Raw genomic sequence first — 21,538 nt, 5'->3', positions numbered from 1 at the left:
CTAGTAAGCATCGGGCAATGTATATACGAGGGTGTAAATAATGTTCTTGCTGTCTGGTTTAGTTCATCTAATGAGGGCTTCAGACAAGAAAGTAGACAAAGTGGCTATAACAAGGTGACTATGGCGAGTTAGGGAAACATAGTATGGGTGTCAATTCACACTTTTGGGACAGGGGTTCTGATATGGAAAAACTCTGGAGGTGAAATGATTGTCAATAATCTGAAAGAAGTGGGTGAGAGTTCAACAAAAAGGGACCGGGGGTAGTTAGATACGTATTTTGGAGAGATCACATTGGCAATAGTGTGGAAAATAGGAAACAGTATGGACAACTGAATATGGAAACAATTTAGACAAAAGTTAAAAGTCACCTAAAGTAGAGCCATGGTGATGGGAACAGAGAGAAGCAGATGAGTTGAGGGTTATTTAACAGGAAGAATTGACTCTTCGTATAAAACTCTATTTTTTACCGTAGTTGCTCATCACCTATGCATTTCACCTTTGCTGGACTTTATATGTAGAGGAAAGAGCCATGTCTGAGGCGTCTGTGAACTCTGCACAGAGCTGAGAGTTTGTCTCGTGTCCAGGATGCAGTCACTGTAACCACAGTGTCAGCTGCCTCCTCACCATGTAGGTCTGTCTTGGCCCTCTGGCCACCAGCACACGAAACTTTCATAAAAAATCCAGCGATGCTACTCGTTTTGTGATTTTTCTAGACTTATTGCGGGTTGGCAGGTGGCACAGAGCATCCTGCCTCCTCTTTCCTCCTCTTTCCTCTTAATCTAGCCTGAGTCTTGCTAGATTACCCCACGCCCATCATTCAGCACACACCACACCAACCCTGCTCCTCCCAGAGTCACCCTAAGACATTTCGCATTTTTCTTCTCTCCATGCAGAGAAGTTCAGCTTGGTGATTCAACCACCACCATGACAAAAAACCCTGCAAGTCTAAAATGAATAGGGCTCTTAGCATGACAAAGATTCCCCTAGTTAATAATTACAACCACCATGGATGTTGTTAGGGTGACGTGATAATGGTAACAACGGGAACCAAAAAAGTCTTAGCCCCAACTATTTGTTGAAGTAAACGTCTTGGGGAAATAAATTAATGCTCTCTACCCTTTTCCTCCTACTTTGACCTTCCCAACTCAGTGTTTCAATAGGGTTATTCCCAAGATTTTAGATAATCTATTGATACTTTGGCTGGGTATAATGATTTCTCTTTGGTTAGACAGACAGTAGAATTAAATAGGCAACTGACCTGTAACACGCCGTCAGCTTAAGACACACTCCCATTTCCCAATTAAGTGAGCGGCAAAAGTGAGAATGGGGTATATAAACCCCGCACGTCCAATCCAACCTCAAAGCAAGGAGTCCCAACATAATATTTCATTTGGAAAATAAGCTTAGAAAGGGAAGCTCCTATTCAACCATTTTATGTTGTGTGACAAACTACAGGACTCACAGGCTGACAGATGCAACGCGGAGATCAGTCAGTCCAGCTCCCTCACCTGAAGGTGTGAAAACCGGGTGCAGAGGCAATGTAATGACTTTCCAAGGGTCGCACAACTATTTTGTAGAGCAGCCAAGGCCAGAACCAGTTCTCTGCTTGCTTTCTGTTCTGTTCTACTTATTTCCCTTTTTTTTAATAAATTTATTTATTTATTTTTGGCTGCATTGGGTCTTCATTGCTGTGCGTGGGCTTTCTCTAGTTGCGGCGAGCGGGGGCTTCTACCCTTCGTTGCGGTGCGCGGGCTTCTCACTGCGGTGGCTCCTCTTGTCGTGGAGCACGGGCTCTAGGCACTCGGGCTCAGTAGTTGTGGCACGCAGGCTCTAGACCACAGGCTCAGTAGTTGTGGTGCACAGGCTTAGTTGCTCCGCGGCATGAGGGATCTTCCCAGACAAGGGCTTGAACCCGTGTCCCCTGCATTGGCCAACGGATTCTTAACCACTGCTCCACCAGGGACATCCCCATAAATCAGTTTTAACCAGGCTGGTCAGCGATCAGAGCCCCAGGTCCTGGCAGACTCAGATTCTTGCGTCATCAACTATCCAAGGTGTCTCTCTAGCGTTAGAGGCTGGAGGACAGGCTGGGTGACTTGTTCGTGATCAGCCTGGCCTTGAGTCTTGACCTAAGGGGCAGGGCTAACCACGCCGTGGACTCTGTTGCCTAATTCCCCAAACAAGAAGCTGCCCTCCAAATGAACCCGGACTCTGCCTGTACCTAGGAGAGGAAAGGAAGCAGAAACAGAGAAAAGCTGCAGTGCCAAGGGCTGGTGAGCCAGGAATTCAGGGCCAGAAAAGGGGCACGTGGCCCTTGGCTGAGAGAGTTCTGTCTACACCTCTATTCCCAGGAGATGCTGCTGCTGCCTCTCTCAGGCAGGGACGTTAAAGAGGAAGACGTGGGCCTCGGGGAAGAGGCAGAGCCTGAAGGGCAAGGCAGCGAGCGCAGGCACATCTATGGAGCCAGGAAGCAGATGAGAGGTTGCCCAGGGCCTAGGGCAGTTGGAGGGAAGCGGGGAGTGACTGCTAGTGGGCACAGGTTTCTTTTGGGTGATAAAGATATTCTAAATTTGGTTGTGATGATGGCTGCACATCTCTGTGAATCTACTAAAAACCACTGAATGGCATACTGTAATGGGTGAGCCACAGGGTATGTGAATTACATCTCAATAACGCTGTTACAATACATTTAAGAAAAAAAAGCAAGGCAGTGGCCCAGTGGCCCCATGTGAGGAGGGAAGAGAGCTGGCACCGTGGCCGGGGTGGCCCCTGCTTGACCACTGGTGCTATTGGATGAGAGAATTGCTAACTCAGTTCCCAAAGAACTACGCAGAGAGGAAATGAGGATAAGAAAACATAGCAGCTTTCTTGGAAAGGGGTGAATGGAAGAGAACGAACATTTGTCCCTATTATTTGGAAGGTAGTAGGCTGACAGCAGAAAAAAATTTTTTTAATTCCTTTCTATCAATGAAGTTTTTAATGAGCCAATTTGGGATGTGGAATAAAGGGAAGTTCTTTAAGGCTACAAATCTCCTGATGCTAAAAGAACGGTCTAGAAAACCATCCCTCACCTGTGCTACCCCACCTACCATGCTGACTGCAGGGGATGTCTACAAGCCTCTCAGGGAAACACTGTTTTGCTTCAAGAACTTGGGAGTACATACATTTCTACCCTAATCTATGTATTATGATGGTGAAGAAATAATTTCTAATGTATTCAAACCAGAAAATTCAAAATGCCAAATCTACTGCCGTAACTGGAATGCACACTGAACAGGTCTCCCGTGAGGAGGAGGACAGAGTCCCAGACTGGGGCCATCTATCCTCTCCTGCAAAGATGACAGCAAAATTGTCCCTCTAGTCCCAGTGGAGCTCTGAGAGGAACATGGTCCTGGCTGGGTGACCAACTCTTAAAACAAATGCGACCAGCAGTGATAAAAGTCAGTGATCCTAGACATACCTATGGGAGTACAAATGTGTGACAGGAGATTAGTTTTTAGGCAAATGGCAGAGAGGAAAAAACCTTTGTTTGTTTGGCTGAACAAAAAAGTCGAGAAGGCTTAAAACACTCACACTAAAATAACCCCCACCTAAAAAAGCCACTGAATTAATTCAGTTCTTAGGCTTTTTTTCCTTTTGTTTTGCTTTTCTTTTAAACAAAGAAATTGGATTTGACAGCAGATTAAGACAACAGTGGTAACTCCTTGTGAAGGAGGAAAAAAAAAAAAAGAACCAGCAGAACTTATCTGTATCTTCAACGAAAAATAAAAAGAAAGAAAGAAAGAAAAAAAATTTTTTTTAATAAATTTATTTATTTATTTTTGGCTGTGTTACGTCTTCGTTGCTGCTCACGGGCTTTCTCTAATTGTGGCAAGCAGGGGCTACTCTTCGTTGCAGTGCACGGGCTTCTCATTGTGGTGGCCTTTCTTGTTGTGGAGCACGGGCTCCAGGCACACGGGCTTCAGTAGTTGCAGCATGCAGGCTCAGTAGTTGTGGCTCGTGGGCTCAGTAGTTGTGGCTCACGGCTCTAGAGCACAGGCTCAGTAGTTGTGGTGCATGGGCTTAGTTGCTCCGTGACATGTGGGATCTTCCCGGACCAGGGCTCGAACCCGTGTCCCCTGCATTGGCAGGCGGATTCTCAACAACTGTGCCACCAGGGAAGCCCAGGAAGAAAATTTAAGAAAGATTATGATGGCTAAAATAATTTCTTGAGATGAGTCAAGATGTCTTAACCCCCAACTCTCCCAGGTAGGTGGCCTTGGGTATTTGTTCAGGCAGAATGTGAGTTGATGGTCACATTCTCTTTCTACAAACACCAAAATGATCTCCCTGACACTTGAGCAAGGCTTTATTGACTTAAAAGCCCAAGGTGATGAGAGACGCCCCCCATGAGCTGAAACACAACGTAGGGGCAGTGAGAAGAAAAGAGGAATCAGTGTCTTCTGTGCTTCCGACCCCCCTGTGAATGCCACGCTTTACTTTGGCAACCTCATAAGAAAGACCATAAGTGCATGTGGCCTTTCCCACGGTTTCATTACAAGGGCTTAATTAGGGTTATTTCTAACTAGTCCCTGTTGTAATTTTTCACTATGGTTAACGTAAACCTCTACTTGTGGCCGGAAAGAGACACAGACAAGCCCGCGGGGGATGAGATATGCGAGCAGTTTTGATTACAGATGGAAAGAATCATGGCTTTGAAGGACAACGCTGGGCTCCCTGGCCGCCTTAAACTTCCCTGAACTGGCAACGTCATAAAGCGGTCCCGACTGAGAGGGAAATGCCTTAAGCGCGTGGCGTCGTGCGTGAGACCCCACATAAGCTTGTCACACGTCCCAGAGTTCCGCGTGGCTGTCGTGTCACTAAACTGTGAGTTCCCGAAAAGATTAAAACCGAGTTTTATTCCATCACCTATCCAATCTGGTATGTGGGAGGCATTTACTGCATGTTTACTGAATTGAACTCTCCTCAAAGCAGTTTAGCTTTGTTTTAAAATAGCTGCTCTGTCCAGGAAGTTTTGGGTTCAATCTGGGGAAGGAGCCAGAGCTGAAAGGACAATGTGGTTACTACTGACCAGTCTGCTTCTCCTTCCCACGCCTCTGTTCTGTGTCTTCTCCTTGAAATGTCTGGCGACAAGCATGTCAGATTCCTAGTGTCCTGCTTAGACTTCAGGCGGAGCCAGACATGGAGACAGCTTCGCCCCCGCTTGCTTTACCTTCTTCTTCCACGACTGACAGGTGAGGCCAAACGACCTCAGAGGCTTTGGAGAAGGAAGGGGTGATCAGGAGCTGACGACCGCTGTCTGATCACAGGCTTATTATGTGACTTGAGGGCTGTAAGATTTGTCTGCTGAGGGACCAGGCAGGGTTTCAAGACAGTTCACTGAATATCAAATCTCCAAAAACAATGAATTTGGATCATTGGTTTTGCCCAAGTTAGAGACAAAAATGAATAGGAAGTATGCTTGGGGACTTGGGCTGTTTCCAATCCACCTTCAAAGTGGCACACACATTATGAAATTCCTTAATTCCTGTGGGTATTAAGAGCATCCCCTCTTTTCAGCTAGTTAAATCATATTCTTCTCTGGAGGAAGCTTCAGGGTGCCTGCCGGGCAGAGCAGGCTTCAGACCATGTGCATAAGAAGAACCTAAGGATCCTGGCATGAGGCAGTACTGGTCCCTGGAAGTGCACCCCGGATGTTTGATGAGATGTGTGTCTGAGATATTGGCCTTAAGAGCTTAAGAATATGTCACCTTATACCCAAAGCTTCCTTTGTCCCCTTAAAGAGCTATCATTTATGAATGTCTCTAAATCCTTCCTGAACCTTTTATTTTGAATCCCCATCACCTCTCAAGGTGGTAAGTTCCAGAACTACACTACCAACTGTACTGTACTGAAGGTGTCCTTCTTACAGTTCAAAGGAAAAAGAGACCCTCTTAGTCAAGTATACAAGGATTTGGCCAGTTTGCTCTTTTTAAAAAATATTTATTTATTTATTTATTTATGGCTGTGTTGGGTCTTCATTGCTGCGTGTGGGCTTTCTCTAGTTGCGGTGAGCGGGGACTACTCTTCGTCGCAGCTTCTTATTGCGGTGGCGTCTCTTGTTGTGGAGCACGGGCTCTAGGTACGCAGGCTCAGTAGTTGCGGCATGTGGGCTCAGTAGTTGCGGTGTGTGGACTCAGTAGTTGTGGCTCGCGGGCTCTAAAGCACAGGCTCAGTAGTTGTGGCGCACAGGCTTAGTTGCTCTGTGGCATGTGGATCTTCCCGGACCAGGGATCGAACCCGTGTCCCCTACATTGGCAGGCGGATTCTTAACCACTGCACCACCAGGGAAGTCCTGGCCAGTTTATTCTAGTTCTAGCTATACATTTTGCTAGAAAATGTTCAGAGGAAGAATTCCTTACAAGAAAAACAATACACGTACACAACCACAGCTAGCCTCTTGAGCGATAAAAAGTTCACATACTTCATCCTCCTAGAACAGCCTGGGTCATGACGGCGGCCATGTGGATAGCCACAATAGTCCTACCTAAGCAGCTATTTTAATTTTTAACTTGTACTGCCTCAGGAGAAAGGTTTCTAAAAAGCAAAGATCTGTCATCTTCCAGGCCACACTTCAACTAGTGTTTAAAAACTTTACAATACTCTCATTTAACTTTAGGCATTAATGTTTTATCTTCTTTTTAAAAATAACCGTTGCTTAAAAGAAATACACACTTCTATAAATTGGAACTATCTTTTACGTAAAGAGCCCTCCAAGGGGTGCATTTAATCCCATACAATCTGGAGGCCTAAAAACACTGTTACTGACAAACCTTTTATGAGGTCAGGGAATAAAGAACAGGGAGTAGGGAAAATACTACAGTTGACTGTCGTTCTTTAGAGACAAGTCATAAAAAGACTGAGGATTTAGAATAAAAACATATAGACCCTCCCCAAATTTAGACTCCCTTCTGGTCAAAGAAAGACATTCAGAAGGCTACTGATAAGAGATGGATAGATGGGAAAGCATAGATCCAAACAGGATGACGGGGCAGGATGGAGTGGAGTTATTCTCCACCTGGGGCTAACAGGGCACTCACAGGAGCTTGTACCAGTAATTAGGAAGCACTGATTAGATGCTGGGCCTTTCATCTCTATAGGTAACCCTTGAGAAAGAATTATTATCCCACTCCCCACCCCCCTTTTAAACTAATGAAGAAAATAACTAATGAAGAAAGTGATTAAGTTACTTTTCCCAGGTTCCAGAGGGAGGCACAGGTGAATTTGAATGTGGGCATGTCTCCAGTATCCTGTGTTTATTACTATCCTGAGCCAATTTTCAGGATACTGATTAGTATCAGTAAATAAAGCAACTTGCAAAATGCATACGGATTTCTGGGAGGACTTAAGGGAAATTATACACGTCTTGGGGAACGTCCTTCTGATCTGTACTCGACTCCACTGTGGAACCCGCTTAGCGCAGCACTAAGGCTCACGAAGCCCTTCCAGCACAGGCGGCTCACAGGCATAACGCTGTGCTCACCTCGCCCGTCCTGACCTCCTGAGATTTACAAACGTAAGAGATTTGTAGTCTTTTCTCTCTTTGAACCTAAAGATAATTCTCATATCTTACCAAAAAATACGTCCGTGATAAAAAGTTTTATAATAAACCATTTCTCCTTGTGACTCCGGAGCTGAAACTTAGTAGACCTCGTTTCAAAGAAGAGCTTTTGCCTCTGAAGATGAATTCCTGGGTCTGACATCCTGATAAAGAGTCAAAATGATGCCTATTCTCCAAATCTGCCAGGTGATGGAATGGACACCCCACCTGCCTAGACAGACACTCTGTGAAGAGCTGTATTTATAGGGTGGTCTCTTGTAAACTCCCCGAATTCATTTCACAGTCTTGCTTCTTCTAGTTCAGACATCTTATAGCTGCTCTGGTGCCTTCGGTCCCTCTAAAAGGCTCTGTTCCTTTTCTCCTACACCTTCGTGGTAGGGAGTGTGATGCGCCCCGCAGGTCACCCTGGGGATGAAGGACCTGGTCCCCCATCTGTTGGGAATGCTGCTGGCAGGCGGCCCTCAGCTGTCAGTCCCCTTTGGGGACGTCTCCAACTGAAAGGAACTGTCTTGTCAAGGTCGTGCCTCCCTCCAGGGATGTCCTCATCCCAGGGCTGATGGCAGAGTGGGTATCCAGGCTCCACTCTCGGCCCAGCAGCGCCAGGGCCTCCTGAGGAACAGCTAAGGCCTCTGTTGGGTCTGCCTCACAGCCCAGCTTCTCTCTCTGCCCAAACCCTGCTTCCTTTTCCTTCCAGATGTTGAGCCCAGGAACAACCCTAATAAGCCTCCTGTGCTGTAACGTTGTCCATCTCAGAGTCTGCTGCCTGGGAAGCAAATCTGCAGCCAATTCTGTCAGGGTGAACCACAGCCACCAGACTGCAAGCTCTGCCTCTGTCCTCACCTCCGAGAACAGTGCTTCAGTATTTGAGCAAAGGGATAAATCACCTACATAGAACAGACGGAAGGCAGTCCTCCATGGACGGGTTTGCCGAGCTCAATCAAGTCCTTTCTGTCTTTGGAGTATGAGTTTGACCCACCGCAGAGGATGTGGTGAGGGTGGGTATGAGTTGGTGCATGTGAAGAACGGACCCTATATGACTACAGTGGAGATAGAAAAGTAGCGACTTTCCTGCCCAGAATTCAGCGCACGTGACACACCTGGGGTTATGGACTCTCCCAGGAAGAGACAGAGAACAGGTATTGCTTCAGCTTTCTATCAAAAGAGGCCATGGTACAAAGGATGTTAAGAGATTTGCCTCAAGTTCAATAAGAAAATGAAAGTGAAAGGCAAGAAAATAATTCGAGCACAGACTCATAACGCACTATACCCGTTTCCTCAGAGACCGAGGTCATCTGACGACCATTCTCGACTTTATTCCCGCCCCCCCCCCCCCCACACAGGGCAGCCCTTTAGACTATGGTTCCTAAGCTATCCACGCCATGTTTTAGAAATACCCTCTACATCAGAGCAGAGCTGCTTCCTAACTGTGCTTTGGAGAACAGACTCCACTAATGACTGGAGTATTAATCTGTATGTCTTTCTACCTATTCTTTTAACATATTCTTTAAATACAGTTTTTAAATTAAAAAATTAGTCCCAAATTCTCTATTCTTAAGGATTTATAGATTCTCAGATATTCAGAGAGTAATTTGTAATATATTTTTCCTTTGGCGAATCAAATAATATTTGTTACATACTTACCATGGTGATTGAAAAAAAGAAAATATGCAAGTAGGAGCCTATAAAATTCTATTGTTACTATTAACTGCCCTCTGTACACTTCTTTCTTATGTTCAGCATAGCTGGGGTTAATTTTACGGATTGGTGTATCTTTAGAAAATTTGTGCTCCCATTGAAGATGGGCTGAGATGAACAATGGACCATTTTTATTGAGATCCAAGGTGGACTCTCTCCTGTCCTTCCCTCTATGAATATGAAGGTCTCCATCCTGAAAGGTGAATACCCTGAGGGGTGGGGAGGGCCAAAAGATCTTCTCTTAACTTTACAGACTTCTTGTGAAAGTTCCCGAAGCTTGTTGACACTTACGTAAAGGTCTGGATGCCGAGAGAAAGGGATAGGAAAGCATTTATATTTGCAAAGGATTTAAACATCTGTTTTAAAGTGAATTTGATGTTATCCTGTGAGGTGTTTCCCTTCTTCCAGTCATTGGACCTGAAAGGCAGGCGCCCTGGCCTGGGCTGGTGGCCACCTTCAGGCACGGCGTGCTCTGGGTCTTAGCAGCCAAGTTATCACGGCTCTGGATTTTGTGCAAAACTCAATACGATTCACACTGAAATGCCGCTTCAGAGAGCGAGTATTCCAAGACGTCAAGCTAGTTACCCCAAAAGGATGTTGTAAGATACTCCTGATAGGGGGGCGAAATCAGCCAACATTCAAGCACACAGAGCACCGGAGAAACAGGGACTCACCCGAGTGAGACTTCTGGAACGAGAGCTGCTGGCCCGACTCTCCAGACTGCCCCCTCTGCTCAGGCCGCTGAGCCTGCAGCCGGGCAACAAGTCAGGGTCCATCTCCCAAGAGTCTGACTTCTGGTGATGGACAGGCATCCCCACAGTAACCCCGGCCGCTGGCTCAATCACAGGAAGTGGGGAAGGGGCCGGTGTCCCATGCCCAAGTAGTGGGTCACCTCTGGAGGAGTAAGCACAAGGTGACAAGGGTTAGTGAGCTCAGACAGCGAAGGCCTCATTCCCCCAGGACGAACAGGCGTCACGAGATACAGTCGGCTGGTCCACAGCCTCGACCGTTAGGACTAAGATGATCAGGACCCCTGAAGTCAACTTGTTTGGTGATGCTCATTTCCATTTCTCCTTTATCTCCTTCTCCATTATGAAGACGTAAGAATTATTTTTATTTTATTTTTTATTGAAGTAGAGTTGATTTACAATGTTGTGTTAAGTTCTACTGTACAAGCAAAGTGATTCAGTTATACATACATATATATTTCATTTTATATTCATTTCCATTATGGTTTATCACAGCATATTGAATATATCAATATTTCCCCGTGCTGTACAGTAGGACCTTGTTGTTTATCCCTCCTATATATAATAGTTGCCATCTGCTAACCCCAAGCTCCCAATCCATCCCTCCCCCACCCTTCTCCTCCTTTGCAACCACAAGTCTGTTCTCTACGTCTGTGAGTCTATTTCTGTTTCGTAGATAAGTTCATATATTAGATTCCACATATAGGTGATATCATATGATATTTGTCTTTGTCTGACTGTATGATCATTTCTAGGTCCATCCATGTTGCTGCAAATGACATTATTTCATTCTTTTTTATGGTTGAGTAGCAGTAAGAATTATTTTTAAGGAAAGATGGGTGTACTAAAAATTTCTTTCGTGCTGAAAATTTGATGAAATAATGTTCTGGCGCTGTCCTCTGCTCTTCGGGTCTGTACTTTCACGCTCCGTCACACTCAGACTCAGGCTTTCCCTGTACTGCTTATAAATTCTATTCTTTTCTGCCTCAGACACCACAACATCATGGTTCCTTTTCCAGCCTTGTTACAGTTCAGAGTTGAGGTAAAGTGACAAGAGCTAACAAATTACTAATGCAAGTTTGGTTGACATCTCCGAAATTCCAGACTCTTTGGAGGCCGTGATACTACTGCAGTTTCTACATAAAATGCTAAGGTCCCATCAGTTAATACCATCGGGAAGTTCATGTTCCCACTTTCAGGAACAAGGACACTGAAACTGTCCCCCCCGAGCCCTAGTCTCATACAGTCCTCTGACTGTTCCAGCAGGAAATTCAGCTCAGCCCCTGAACAACAGACAACTGAGTTCAACAAAACCTTCCAGAAGACTAAAGAAGGCTAGTAGGGAATAAGGGAATATGCCTCCTGTCCACTACATATGACCTGATGTTACAGCAAGTGAGGAAATAGATGCTCACCCCTCCCTACACTGAAAGCACCACCAGGTGGCCTTACGAGCCCCTAAAGAATCCCGAGGGGCACGTGAGCTAAAACCACCATAGGTGCCGTCTGGTGGGGGCGGGGGCGGGCAGTGAATCTTCCCCTGACAACAGAGGAAAGACGGGAAGCGAGGTACTGAGTCACCGCCAATGAGGGACCTGGGGGACCGTGTGCTCGGTGGGGCAGGACCTGGAACTTGGCTCCGGATCTGTGCAATGAGACAGCACATGGGACCCTCCGTGGGGCGGAGGGTGGTAACTGACTATACCATCCGAGAGCGCGCCTTTCTCCTGTGCTACTAGCGTTTTAAAAGCTCTTCTGATGCTGTAAAACTGTAGTGTTTAGACTTCTACAAATTATTCCCTTGAAAGAAGATGAGGAAGCTAATCAGAATTCTCCAGAAGGCAGAGTCTGTTGGGGAGAAAGTGGAAACCTTGGTTCAATATCCTTCACAGGCTCGAGCTGTCAGTCTTCTTTCATCTCTTAAGGAATTGAGAACGAGGGGCTCCCTGGTCCTAGTTCCCCAGGAGCCAAAAATATAGAATTCCATGGGTGAGCCACTATGGGGCGTCGATTTCTGAGCGGGGGGCAAGGTCTGCACTGGAAAGGGGAGAGCGTGAGATAAAGAAGCAGGAGCAGATCCGTCTGACAGAGCGGCCAGAGCCGTGAGTCTGTGAGGTCATGACCACCCCACAGTATCTAGTCTCCTTTCCCAAACAAGGGCTCACTTTCTGTGTTTGCTAACAGTGCACTTCAGAAAAGGGAGGCCAGGGTCAGACTAAGAGGGCTCCATAGATGAAGAAACCGACTTCTCCCAGAGGGCGCAGAGCAGGCTCACTGCGGGGGGCGCCACAAGCTAGCACCACAAAGGGAAACTAGAGCCGCGTGTGCGTGTTTCTGTTTATTCTCTTGGGCTTCCTGTGTTTGTTGCTCGGTATTTACTAGTAACAGCCTTTTCTGGTAAGGTTGAAGGTCACAAGTGATCTACAGTCTTGGTAAATCTCTGTCTGCCGAGCATGGCCGGTCAGGGCGCAGCAGCCATCCAAGTTGATGGTGCTCGTGGAACTGGTGGAGCTAGTGGGGCAAGTGAACCTCCAAAGTGAGTGCACTGGAGCCAGAGAGGAAGGAAGGTCCTCCTCTTCATCCTCCCCTGTACATTCCAGAAAGACCTAGAATGGCCTGGATGGAAGGCATCCAGCCCTCCTCCCACTATCACCCCACTCCGTCAAAGTTCCAGATGGCCACAGTCAGGTCTGCAGAGCAGCCCAAGGAGCTAGGTCCTTCCACTATTCACCAAACCCCAGAGATGAGTCATCTTGTCAAAGACCCGTCCTGAGGCACAGTGGCTTTCAGCCTCGTCACACAAACAGCTTTGGGGACATCTTTGACACCTCCCTGTCCCCTGCCACTCACAACCAACCAGCTGCCCAGCCCTGTTGATTTCTCCTGCCCCATGTCAGTTGGATCCACTTCCTTTCTGGTCCCCCTCCCGAGTTCAGGACCATTTTTACCACATCATCTGACTGTTCTTGCTTTTTCCATTTTGGCCATCATTTTGCTGTATTCTTCTGCTGGATTAATCTTGAAACACCACTGTGATGTCACCACTCTCCTAAAAGCAATCACCTTCAACCCACTCCCCACGGGCTGCAGAATCAAAGTTCGTCCTATCAATCAATCCTTGCTTCACTTGGAACCCTATATTCCTTTCTAGTCTTAGCATGTTTTTCTGATGTTTACTGTTCTCCTACTTCATATGGGGCAGATTCCAGGTACTAGAGAAAGACCGATGGGTAAGAGGCATCTCCTCCCCAGAGGAACTTAATCCAGCAACGGGTCAGAACCAGATCTACTGAATACATCTGTGGGGGTAACAGCTGAGCATGTGCATTTTAATCAAGTTCCACAAGTAATTCTGCCACATGGCGCCAACTCTAATGGAGGACGGATGCATCACCGTGTCCAGCGCCAAGACAGGGCACATGGGAGCAGGGGGAAGGTGCCCATACTCCCCAGGAGGGCTCAGAGACTTTCAGAAAGGCCAGCAATAAGAGATGTTTGAGATTTCAGATTTAAACAAACCATGCTGGGCATTCCAAACACAGAAGGAGAGTAAGCAACACATGGCCTATTTGAAAAGTCGTGAGTGGCTGGGGTGAAGCCCTGAAATGAGCTAAAGCACAACACAGAATGAGCTGGAAAAGGGAGAAAGTGCAAATAGAGGCACACAGAGAAGTGGACCCAAGCGAAGAGGGACTTGAATCTTGAACTTCACCCACAGGTGATGAGGAGCCCTGGAGAGAGGCAGCATCACATTTATAGGTTAGAAAGATGACTCTGGCAACAGTTTGGGAGGGTGACAGCACCAGGGGGAGAACCTAAAAGCAATCAGGACAAGCGATTTAAAAGAAGGAGGAGGCTGCTCAGTGTTCTCCGGGACACGTTTTAGAGTGTGGAAAGAGCTAAAGGACAGAACAGAGTCTAGTATACTTCCATGTGTATAGGGAAAAAAATGAAAAATATCTCTGTTTATGCTTTGATGTGCCTAGAATCTTTCTGGAAGGATACACGAGAAAAATTCCAACAAAGGCTGCCTGTGGGGAGGGAGAAATGGATGGATAGGAAGTAGCTGGAATCATTACAGTAAAATCAGACAAAGGAAAAGAAGGGAAAAGTGAATTACTAGAAACAAAGAGGAGTACTTCAAAATGATAAAAATTTCGATTTACCTGCATGTACCTCAAATATAAATAACATGAGTTAATAAACCCACCATCATAGTGGGAGATTTCTGCACACCACTCTTAACAATAGATAAATCCAGCAGACTGGGAATAAAGAAGATTTAAACAACACAATTAACAAGTTTGATCTAAGCGACATTTACAACATACTAAGTGAAGCAACTTCTTTTTCTTTTTTTTCTTTTTTTTTTTTTTTTTGCGGTACGCGGGCCTCTCACTGTTGTGGCCTCTCCTGTTGTGGAGCACAGGCTCCGGACGCGCAGGCTCAGCGGCCATGGCTCACAGGCCCAGCCGCTCTGCGGCATGTGGGATCTTCCCCGACCGCGGCATGAACCTGTGTCCCCTGCATCGGCAGGCGGACTCTCAACCACTGCGCCACCAGGGAAGCCCGAAGCAACTTCTTAATACATATTTTTTCATGTTCACATAGAATACTTATGGAAACTGATGGCATCCTGGGCCAGAAATCAAGTCTCAGCAAATTTCAGAAGACTGGTGGTATCAGAAAACACATTATTTTACTACAAAGCAATTAAATTAGAAATCAGTGACCTAAAGATAATCAGAAGAATCCATGTCGTTAGGAATTTATATTTCTAAGTAACTCTTAGAAATATTATTAGAAAGTAGAAAGTATTTAGAACTACATGATAATAAAAATACTGCATATCGAAACCTGTGGGATGTAGCTAAAACATCACTTAAATGCTTACAGTGTTAGAAAACAAGGCTGGAATTTAATGAACCAAGCAAGTAACGTTTAAATTAGAAAAAAAACCAAAAGAATAAACACAGAATAGACAGGGTAAAAAAAAGAATGTGAAATTAGATAAACAGAAAAACATACAATAGAGAACTAAATTTCAAAATTTATTGTTTTGAAAATGCTAATAAAATTGACAAACTTTTGGCAGAACTAATCAAGAAAAAATAGACAAACAATATCAGAATGAAAAGGGAAACATAAGTACAGATGCCACAGGTATTGAAAGGGGGTATTATAAACAATTTTATGCCAGTAAATTTGAAAAGATAGATGAAATGGACAAATTCCTAAGAGAAGATCTCCTTAAAACTAACACCACGAATAAAAGAAAAAATCTGAATAGTAATATAATCATTAAAGAAAATAAATCATTATATAAAAATCTTACAACAAAGAAAACAGCACATCCAGAAAGTTTTACTAGAGAGTTTTATGAAACATTCAAGGAACAAATAACTCTAAGTTTACACAAACTTCTGCAGAGAAGAGAAAAGTAGAAACAAACTCTTCTCATTTTGAGGGTATTAAAACCTTGATGCCAAAACCCAAGAATGTATAAAGAAGAAAAAATTATAGGCTGCTGTCATTCATGAACACAGATACAAAAAGTCCTAAACAAAATTATTAGTAAGCTGGATCTAGAAAGCAAATAATGACCAAGATGACTTAATCCCAAAAATGCAAGGTTGGAATAACGTTGATTTTCCAACATACAGTACAACATTAATTGATTAAAGGAGAAAAGTCATACAGTCATTTCAATAGATGACAAAAAGCATTGGACGAATTTAATATTATGCATAATTTAAAAATAAACTTCACAAATTATGAAGAGAACTTTTTAAATCCAATAAAAGATATCCATAAAAATGATAGCAAACATCATATTTGATGGCAAACTATTAAAACCACTCCCATTACCACCATCCCATCCTCTATTCTATATTGTATATTAAGTCATAACCCACATATAAGGCAAGAAAAAAATGAATAGGGATTGAAAAGGAAAATGTTATTATTCACATATAATTACAGTCTTTGTAGAAAACTCCAAAATTCTGTCAAATTATTAGAATCAGTAAGAGTCTAACAAAGTCGCTGGGGATAAGCCAATATAAAAAAAAATCAATTTCTATATACTAGCCACAAACAACAGCTAAAAAAGATACCATTAAAAATAGCATAGGGCTTCCCTGGTGGCGCAGTGGTTGAGAGTCTGCCTGCCGATGCAGGGGACACGGGTTTGTACCCCGGTCCGGGAAGATCCCACATGCCACGGAGCGGCTGGGCCCGTGAGCCATGGCCGCTAAGCCTGCATGTCCGGAGCCTGTGCTCTGCAACAGAAGAGGCCACAACAGTGAGAGGCCCGCGTACCGCAAAAAAAAAAAAAAAAAAAAAAAGCATAAAATTGTACTTTCATGGTGGTGCAGTGGTTAAGAATCTGCCTGCCAATGCAGGGGACACAGGTTTGATCCCTGGTCCAGGAAGATCCCACATGCTGCACAGCAACTAAGCCCATGCACCACAACTACTGAGCCTGTGCTCTACAGCCCGGGAGCCACAACTACTGAGCCCACATGCCACAACTACTGAAGCCCGTGTGCCTAAAGCCCGTGCTCAGCAGCAAGAGAAGCCGCCGCAATGAGAAGCCCGCGCACCGCAACGAAGAGTAGCCCCTGCTCACCGTAACTAGAGAAAGCCCACGTGCAGCAACGAAGACCCAATGCAGCCATAATTAATTAATTAATTAAAAATAGCATAAAATAAAGCTGCATATATGTATATATACATTATATTACTTGGGAAAAGATTTAACAAAAGATGAACTCCAAGAATAAGCAAAAACAAGGTAAACATTTTACAATGGAATACTGTTCATCAGTCAGAAGCAATCAATTGGACGATGGTGTGGATGGATCTTGAAATGTATGGAGTGAAGTTATAATTAGAGTCTTAGCACAATCCATGTGTATACATTTAAAGCACACACAGCCCTGTATTTTACATCCATAACCAGGAACACATCCCAGTGGTGCGGATGGGTGGATGGGGGCGGGGCACACATCGACTGTACTATAGTCTACACCTGGTCTGCTCCACCACACTGTTTTCTTACACACCTGTTACTGCCTGAAAAACAATAAGGAAGATTTCCTGCAGGTTTGAATAATAATGATTTATCAGATCATTTTATCACCTGGGAAACTGTGAAAAGTCCAGATCTCAGGAGATGACACAGGACAGATGAGTTTGGATTTAAAGAGAGAAGCAGAGGAGACACCCATAATCTAGAAACCCTGGGGCAATTTAGGAGGGAAACGCTGAAGGCGGTCTGGCTTAACTAGGAAGGAGAAACCCTGAATTTAAACTTTTCTTGGATCATAATTTAGCTCAAAATTAGCCAGGGAAAGGTTGACCAGATCCAATTTACCTAAGAATCTAAACTGGAACAAATAGATAAGTTCCCTTACATTCAACTACTAAGCTTTCTCCCACTTGGTGGGGGAAGGGAATCGCGTCTTCTGAGACTTAGATTCCCTGCAGACATGCTAAACAAAATCACAAGGGTGATTATTGTCTTTGCAGTTCTGAACACGAAGGGGAAAATGATCCTCCTTAACCAAGTGATGTGGAACTAATTTTGCTTAGCATGTCTGCGTTACACTTTAGAAAGAGAACTGCTCCAACTCACAGCCAAGGCAAACGCTTCACAAAAGAAAAGGAAGATTGGGTCTTAGGGTTCTGAACCCTGTGGGCTATGATCCAAGGCTTAGAGACCCCGACTCCTGTCTAGACACCACTATGAACCACCACAGCTACGGTACAGTCAGCAGAAGCACAACTTAGCTGGGAAAGGAGAAGAAATGAGCTTTTTAAAAACACCCCCTTCCCATATTGGGCCATCCACAAGGGGCAGACCCATGTGCAAACCTACATCCCACTCTTTCATCATCTCATTCTCCATTCATAGGAACGTTGGGGAGATTTGTTCCCAAACCTAGAAAAAGAATCTTAGGACAGAAATTACCTTGAAGACTATATCCTGAGAAATCCCAATATGATGATTTAACGGCCAAGCCGCTTTCAAAAAGATATGTTCTTCTTGACCTTCAAGGACATTAAAAATGAAGGAGCTTCCCCGTGGGAACTGTTTCTGGGTCATCACAGCTCATTACCACTCATGGGCTTTTCCTATGGTTAAGCAGTGGGCGAAAGTAAAGAAAGAGCTATTTCTCATGGAATGTACACAATCTTAGATGAAATAATCAGAAAACACAGAATAGCCATTGTTGGCCTTAATGCTGGCAGCTCTTGACAACCTTTGTTTGTCTGAACATGTACTGATGTACTTTGCTCTGATTTACACAAACAAAGAAGACAGGGGTCCTACTTTTATAGCTTTCTATAGCTTCTATAGTTTTCTGTCTAGTTCTCTGCTCATTCCTGTTTTTATGGGAGTGATGTGCATTAACAAAAATGAGTTTTAGGGTTTCCCTGCTGGTGCAGTGGTTGAGAGTCCACCTGCCGATTCAGGGGACACGGGTTTGTGCCCCGGTCCACATGCCGTGGAGCGGCTAGGCCCGTGAGCCGTGGCCGCTGAGCCTGTGCTTCTGGAGTCTGTGCTCCGCACTGGGAGGGGCCACAGCAGTGAGAAGCCCGCGTACCGCAAAAAAAAAAAAAAAAAAAAAAAGTTTTATAATGAGAAATTACCTAGAAAATGAAGCTGTAATCGATACCAAGACTCTTTTATACTGTTTTATTAACCTAATCCATAAGTTAAAAGGAAACGGAGTCCTGATATTCTTTCTTTTCTACTATTCAACTTAATTACGGCTTGAATAAAATTCTTAGACTAATCATTTCATTTCTCCCCCTAAAAATAATTTATAGATGAACTCCATAGAAATGATTGTGCTCTAGTTATGACAACACACCTGATAATGCAACACAACTCTCAGTCCCACCTCCCATTTCACACATAAAGGACAGTCTCTGGCCCCTCCTATCCCTCTCAGTACCAAAGATGCACATTTAGACCCAAATGTAAAGAACTGACCTGGTAGGCAGGTAAAAGTTGTTTGGGGTCCTGTAGTTCATTTTCTTCCAAGTTTTCTGCCCTCAAAAACTTTGTTAAAAATAAAACAGGGCTTCCCTGGTGGCGCAGTGGTTAAGAATCCGCCTGCCGCCAATGCAGGGGTTTGAGCCCTGGCTGGGGAAGATCCTATATGCCGTGGAGCAACTAAACCCATGCACCACAACTGCTGAGCCTGCACTCTAGAGCCCGTGAGCCACAACTACTGAGCCCGCGTGCCATAACTACTGAAGCCCTCGCGCCTAGAGCCCGTGCTCCACGAGAGAAGCCACCTCAATGAGAAACCCGTGCACTGCAATGAAGAGTAGCCCCCTCTTCCGCAACTAGAGAAAGCCCGCGCACAGCAACGAAGACCCAACGCAGCCAAAAATAAAGAAATAAAAATTTAAAAAATAATAATAATTAAAAAAAACAGATTCAGTGCAACATTCACCAGTGAATTGCAAAGACCTAATTAACCTTTCTGAAATCCTGGATTCCTTTTGGGACCACAGGCCTATCAAAGTGGGCACCGTTTTTGTTTTCCTAACCAATCCTGCCAAGGAGCTGTAAGAACATAGGGCTTTAAAGTGTGTCTGGAATCTGGCCTAACCTTGTCTCTTCACACTTATTGCCACAATAGGAACCCTTTTATCCAGCCGAGTCTCCTTCATGCTCTGCTCGGGTGTGAGCCACGTTTGGACTGCTTCCCCGTCCCTCTCCTCTCCATCCTCAAAGCCTGGCTCATGAACGATGGCAAACCCCATCTAGTCTTCCTTCAGAATGCTGCCCTTCGCCTGGCTCCTCCAGTACTGCTTACTTTCCACCACTTTTTAACCACATGATGCCACCTTTGTCCCTCTGATACAACTCATCACATCAGATTTCATTATGCTCGTAATTCCTTTTCCTCAGTTAGACTAGACTTGCAGGCAAAGCTCTCTCTCTCTTTTTTTAAAACTATAGCCACAGGATTTTGGAAAATATTCATCCCAAAATATTGACTTAGTATTTGTTACTTAACCAAAATTTATGTTTTATTTATTTAAAAAAAATTGTATGGAAGTACAGTTGCTTTGCAATATTGTGTTACCTTCAGGTGTACAGCATAGTGATTCAGTATTTTTTGCAGATTATATTCCATTATAGGTTATTGTCATATAATGGCTATAATTCCCTGTGCTATACAGTATATCCTAGTTGCTTACCTATTTTATATGTAGTAGTTTGTATCTGTTTATCCCATACCTCTAATTTGTCCTTGCCTTCCCCCCTCTCCCCTTTGGTAATCATGTTTGTTTTCTATGTCTGTGAGTCTGTTTCTGTTTTGTATATACATGCATTTGTATTATTTTTTAGATTCCATGTATAAGTGATATCATATAGTATTAGTTTTTCTCTGTCTTATTTCACTAAGCAAATACTCTCTGTGTCCATCCACACTACGTCAAATGGCAGTATTTCATTCTTTCTTATGGCTGGGTAATATTCCATTGCATATATACCATGTTTTTTTAATCCAGTCATCTGTTGATGGGCACTTGGGTTGCTTCCATGTCTTGCCTATTGTAAATAGTGCTGCTATGAACACAAAATTTATATTTTAAAACTCTAAAACCATGAGAGTATCCTTAAAACAGACCTTTGATGTAGAAGAAAAGTTTGAACACGTAGGAGTCGTTTCAGACATGTTAACCTTGTTGCAGTAAGTGTCCTTTATCCTTCTATCATATTCAGAGACCAAAGCCTTGAAATTTATGAGAAATTACTCTCAGTCAACCTTTATATTCCAATCAAGGGCAAATGTGGAGCAGGAGGGGAGTAACTTTGAACACAAATAATGATCTGTTAAAAACTTGGCACCAATAACATCAGACACACTAAGCCAGTAATGCTTCCTGATATTAACATGTGATAAGTATCAGGATGAATGCACACACGTGTACATCGACAGGTGTAACCATGACCAACATTAACTTCTAAAATGGGCCTCTACACAAATAAACAGCTGAAGTAAAATAAATAAGTAGTAACTATTCTTTAGTATGGGCTCTTTCTCCATGTGCAGAAAACAAAAGCCTTGGAAAGAAAAGAATGCTTCCAAAAAATACTCACTAAGCAAACTAGCAAACTAGAACTGGATCCCAGCACAGAACATCAAAGGGAAATCTTTTTCAGGTGGAGGCTGGTTGTTTCTGGGAGAGCTGGGGGCGGAGGCTTAATTTTGTCTGGCGTTTTAAACGGTTGACATGGTCAATGGTTTAGCATTCCTTTTCCTTCGCTTTTTTCTCTGAATGGTTTTTTCCCTTACTTCTGAAAATGTTTGCTGTAAGAACTTAGGACCTTAAACTCTTAACTGGCACTCGAGGGTATTAAAGACAAACACTTCAAAGGCTGGTAGTTTTACTTCTCCAGAAGAATTAGCATGCTTTCATTTAGAGGTTTTTTTTTTTTTTTTTTGGAAAAGCTCTTACT

The 21,538-nt window shown here is 44.1% G+C and overlaps 2 protein-coding genes across 7 annotated transcripts in view; one reads left to right on the top strand and one right to left on the bottom strand.

Moving 5' to 3' along the window:
* The window catches only part of UPF2 (UPF2 regulator of nonsense mediated mRNA decay), a 211,066-nt gene that overhangs the window by 146,134 nt on the left and 43,394 nt on the right, over window positions 1-21,538 (top strand). The window lies entirely within an intron of this gene.
* PROSER2 (proline and serine rich 2) overlaps window positions 1-21,538 on the bottom strand; it is a 40,717-nt gene that overhangs the window by 11,420 nt on the left and 7,759 nt on the right. For both annotated transcript variants that reach the window (XM_004317485.4, XM_073801541.1), the window contains one exon: window positions 9,970-10,189. In XM_004317485.4, the coding sequence (XP_004317533.3) occupies window positions 9,970-10,107 (138 nt within the window). In that variant the 5' untranslated portion in view covers window positions 10,108-10,189. The remainder of the gene's footprint in view (window positions 1-9,969; window positions 10,190-21,538) is intronic.

This window comes from Tursiops truncatus, chromosome 2 (genome assembly GCF_011762595.2).
Source record: "Tursiops truncatus isolate mTurTru1 chromosome 2, mTurTru1.mat.Y, whole genome shotgun sequence".
Taxonomy (NCBI): Eukaryota; Metazoa; Chordata; class Mammalia; order Artiodactyla; family Delphinidae; genus Tursiops; species Tursiops truncatus.
The sequence above is the reverse complement of the archived record's forward strand: the minus strand, read 5'-3'. Positions and strand labels throughout refer to the sequence as shown.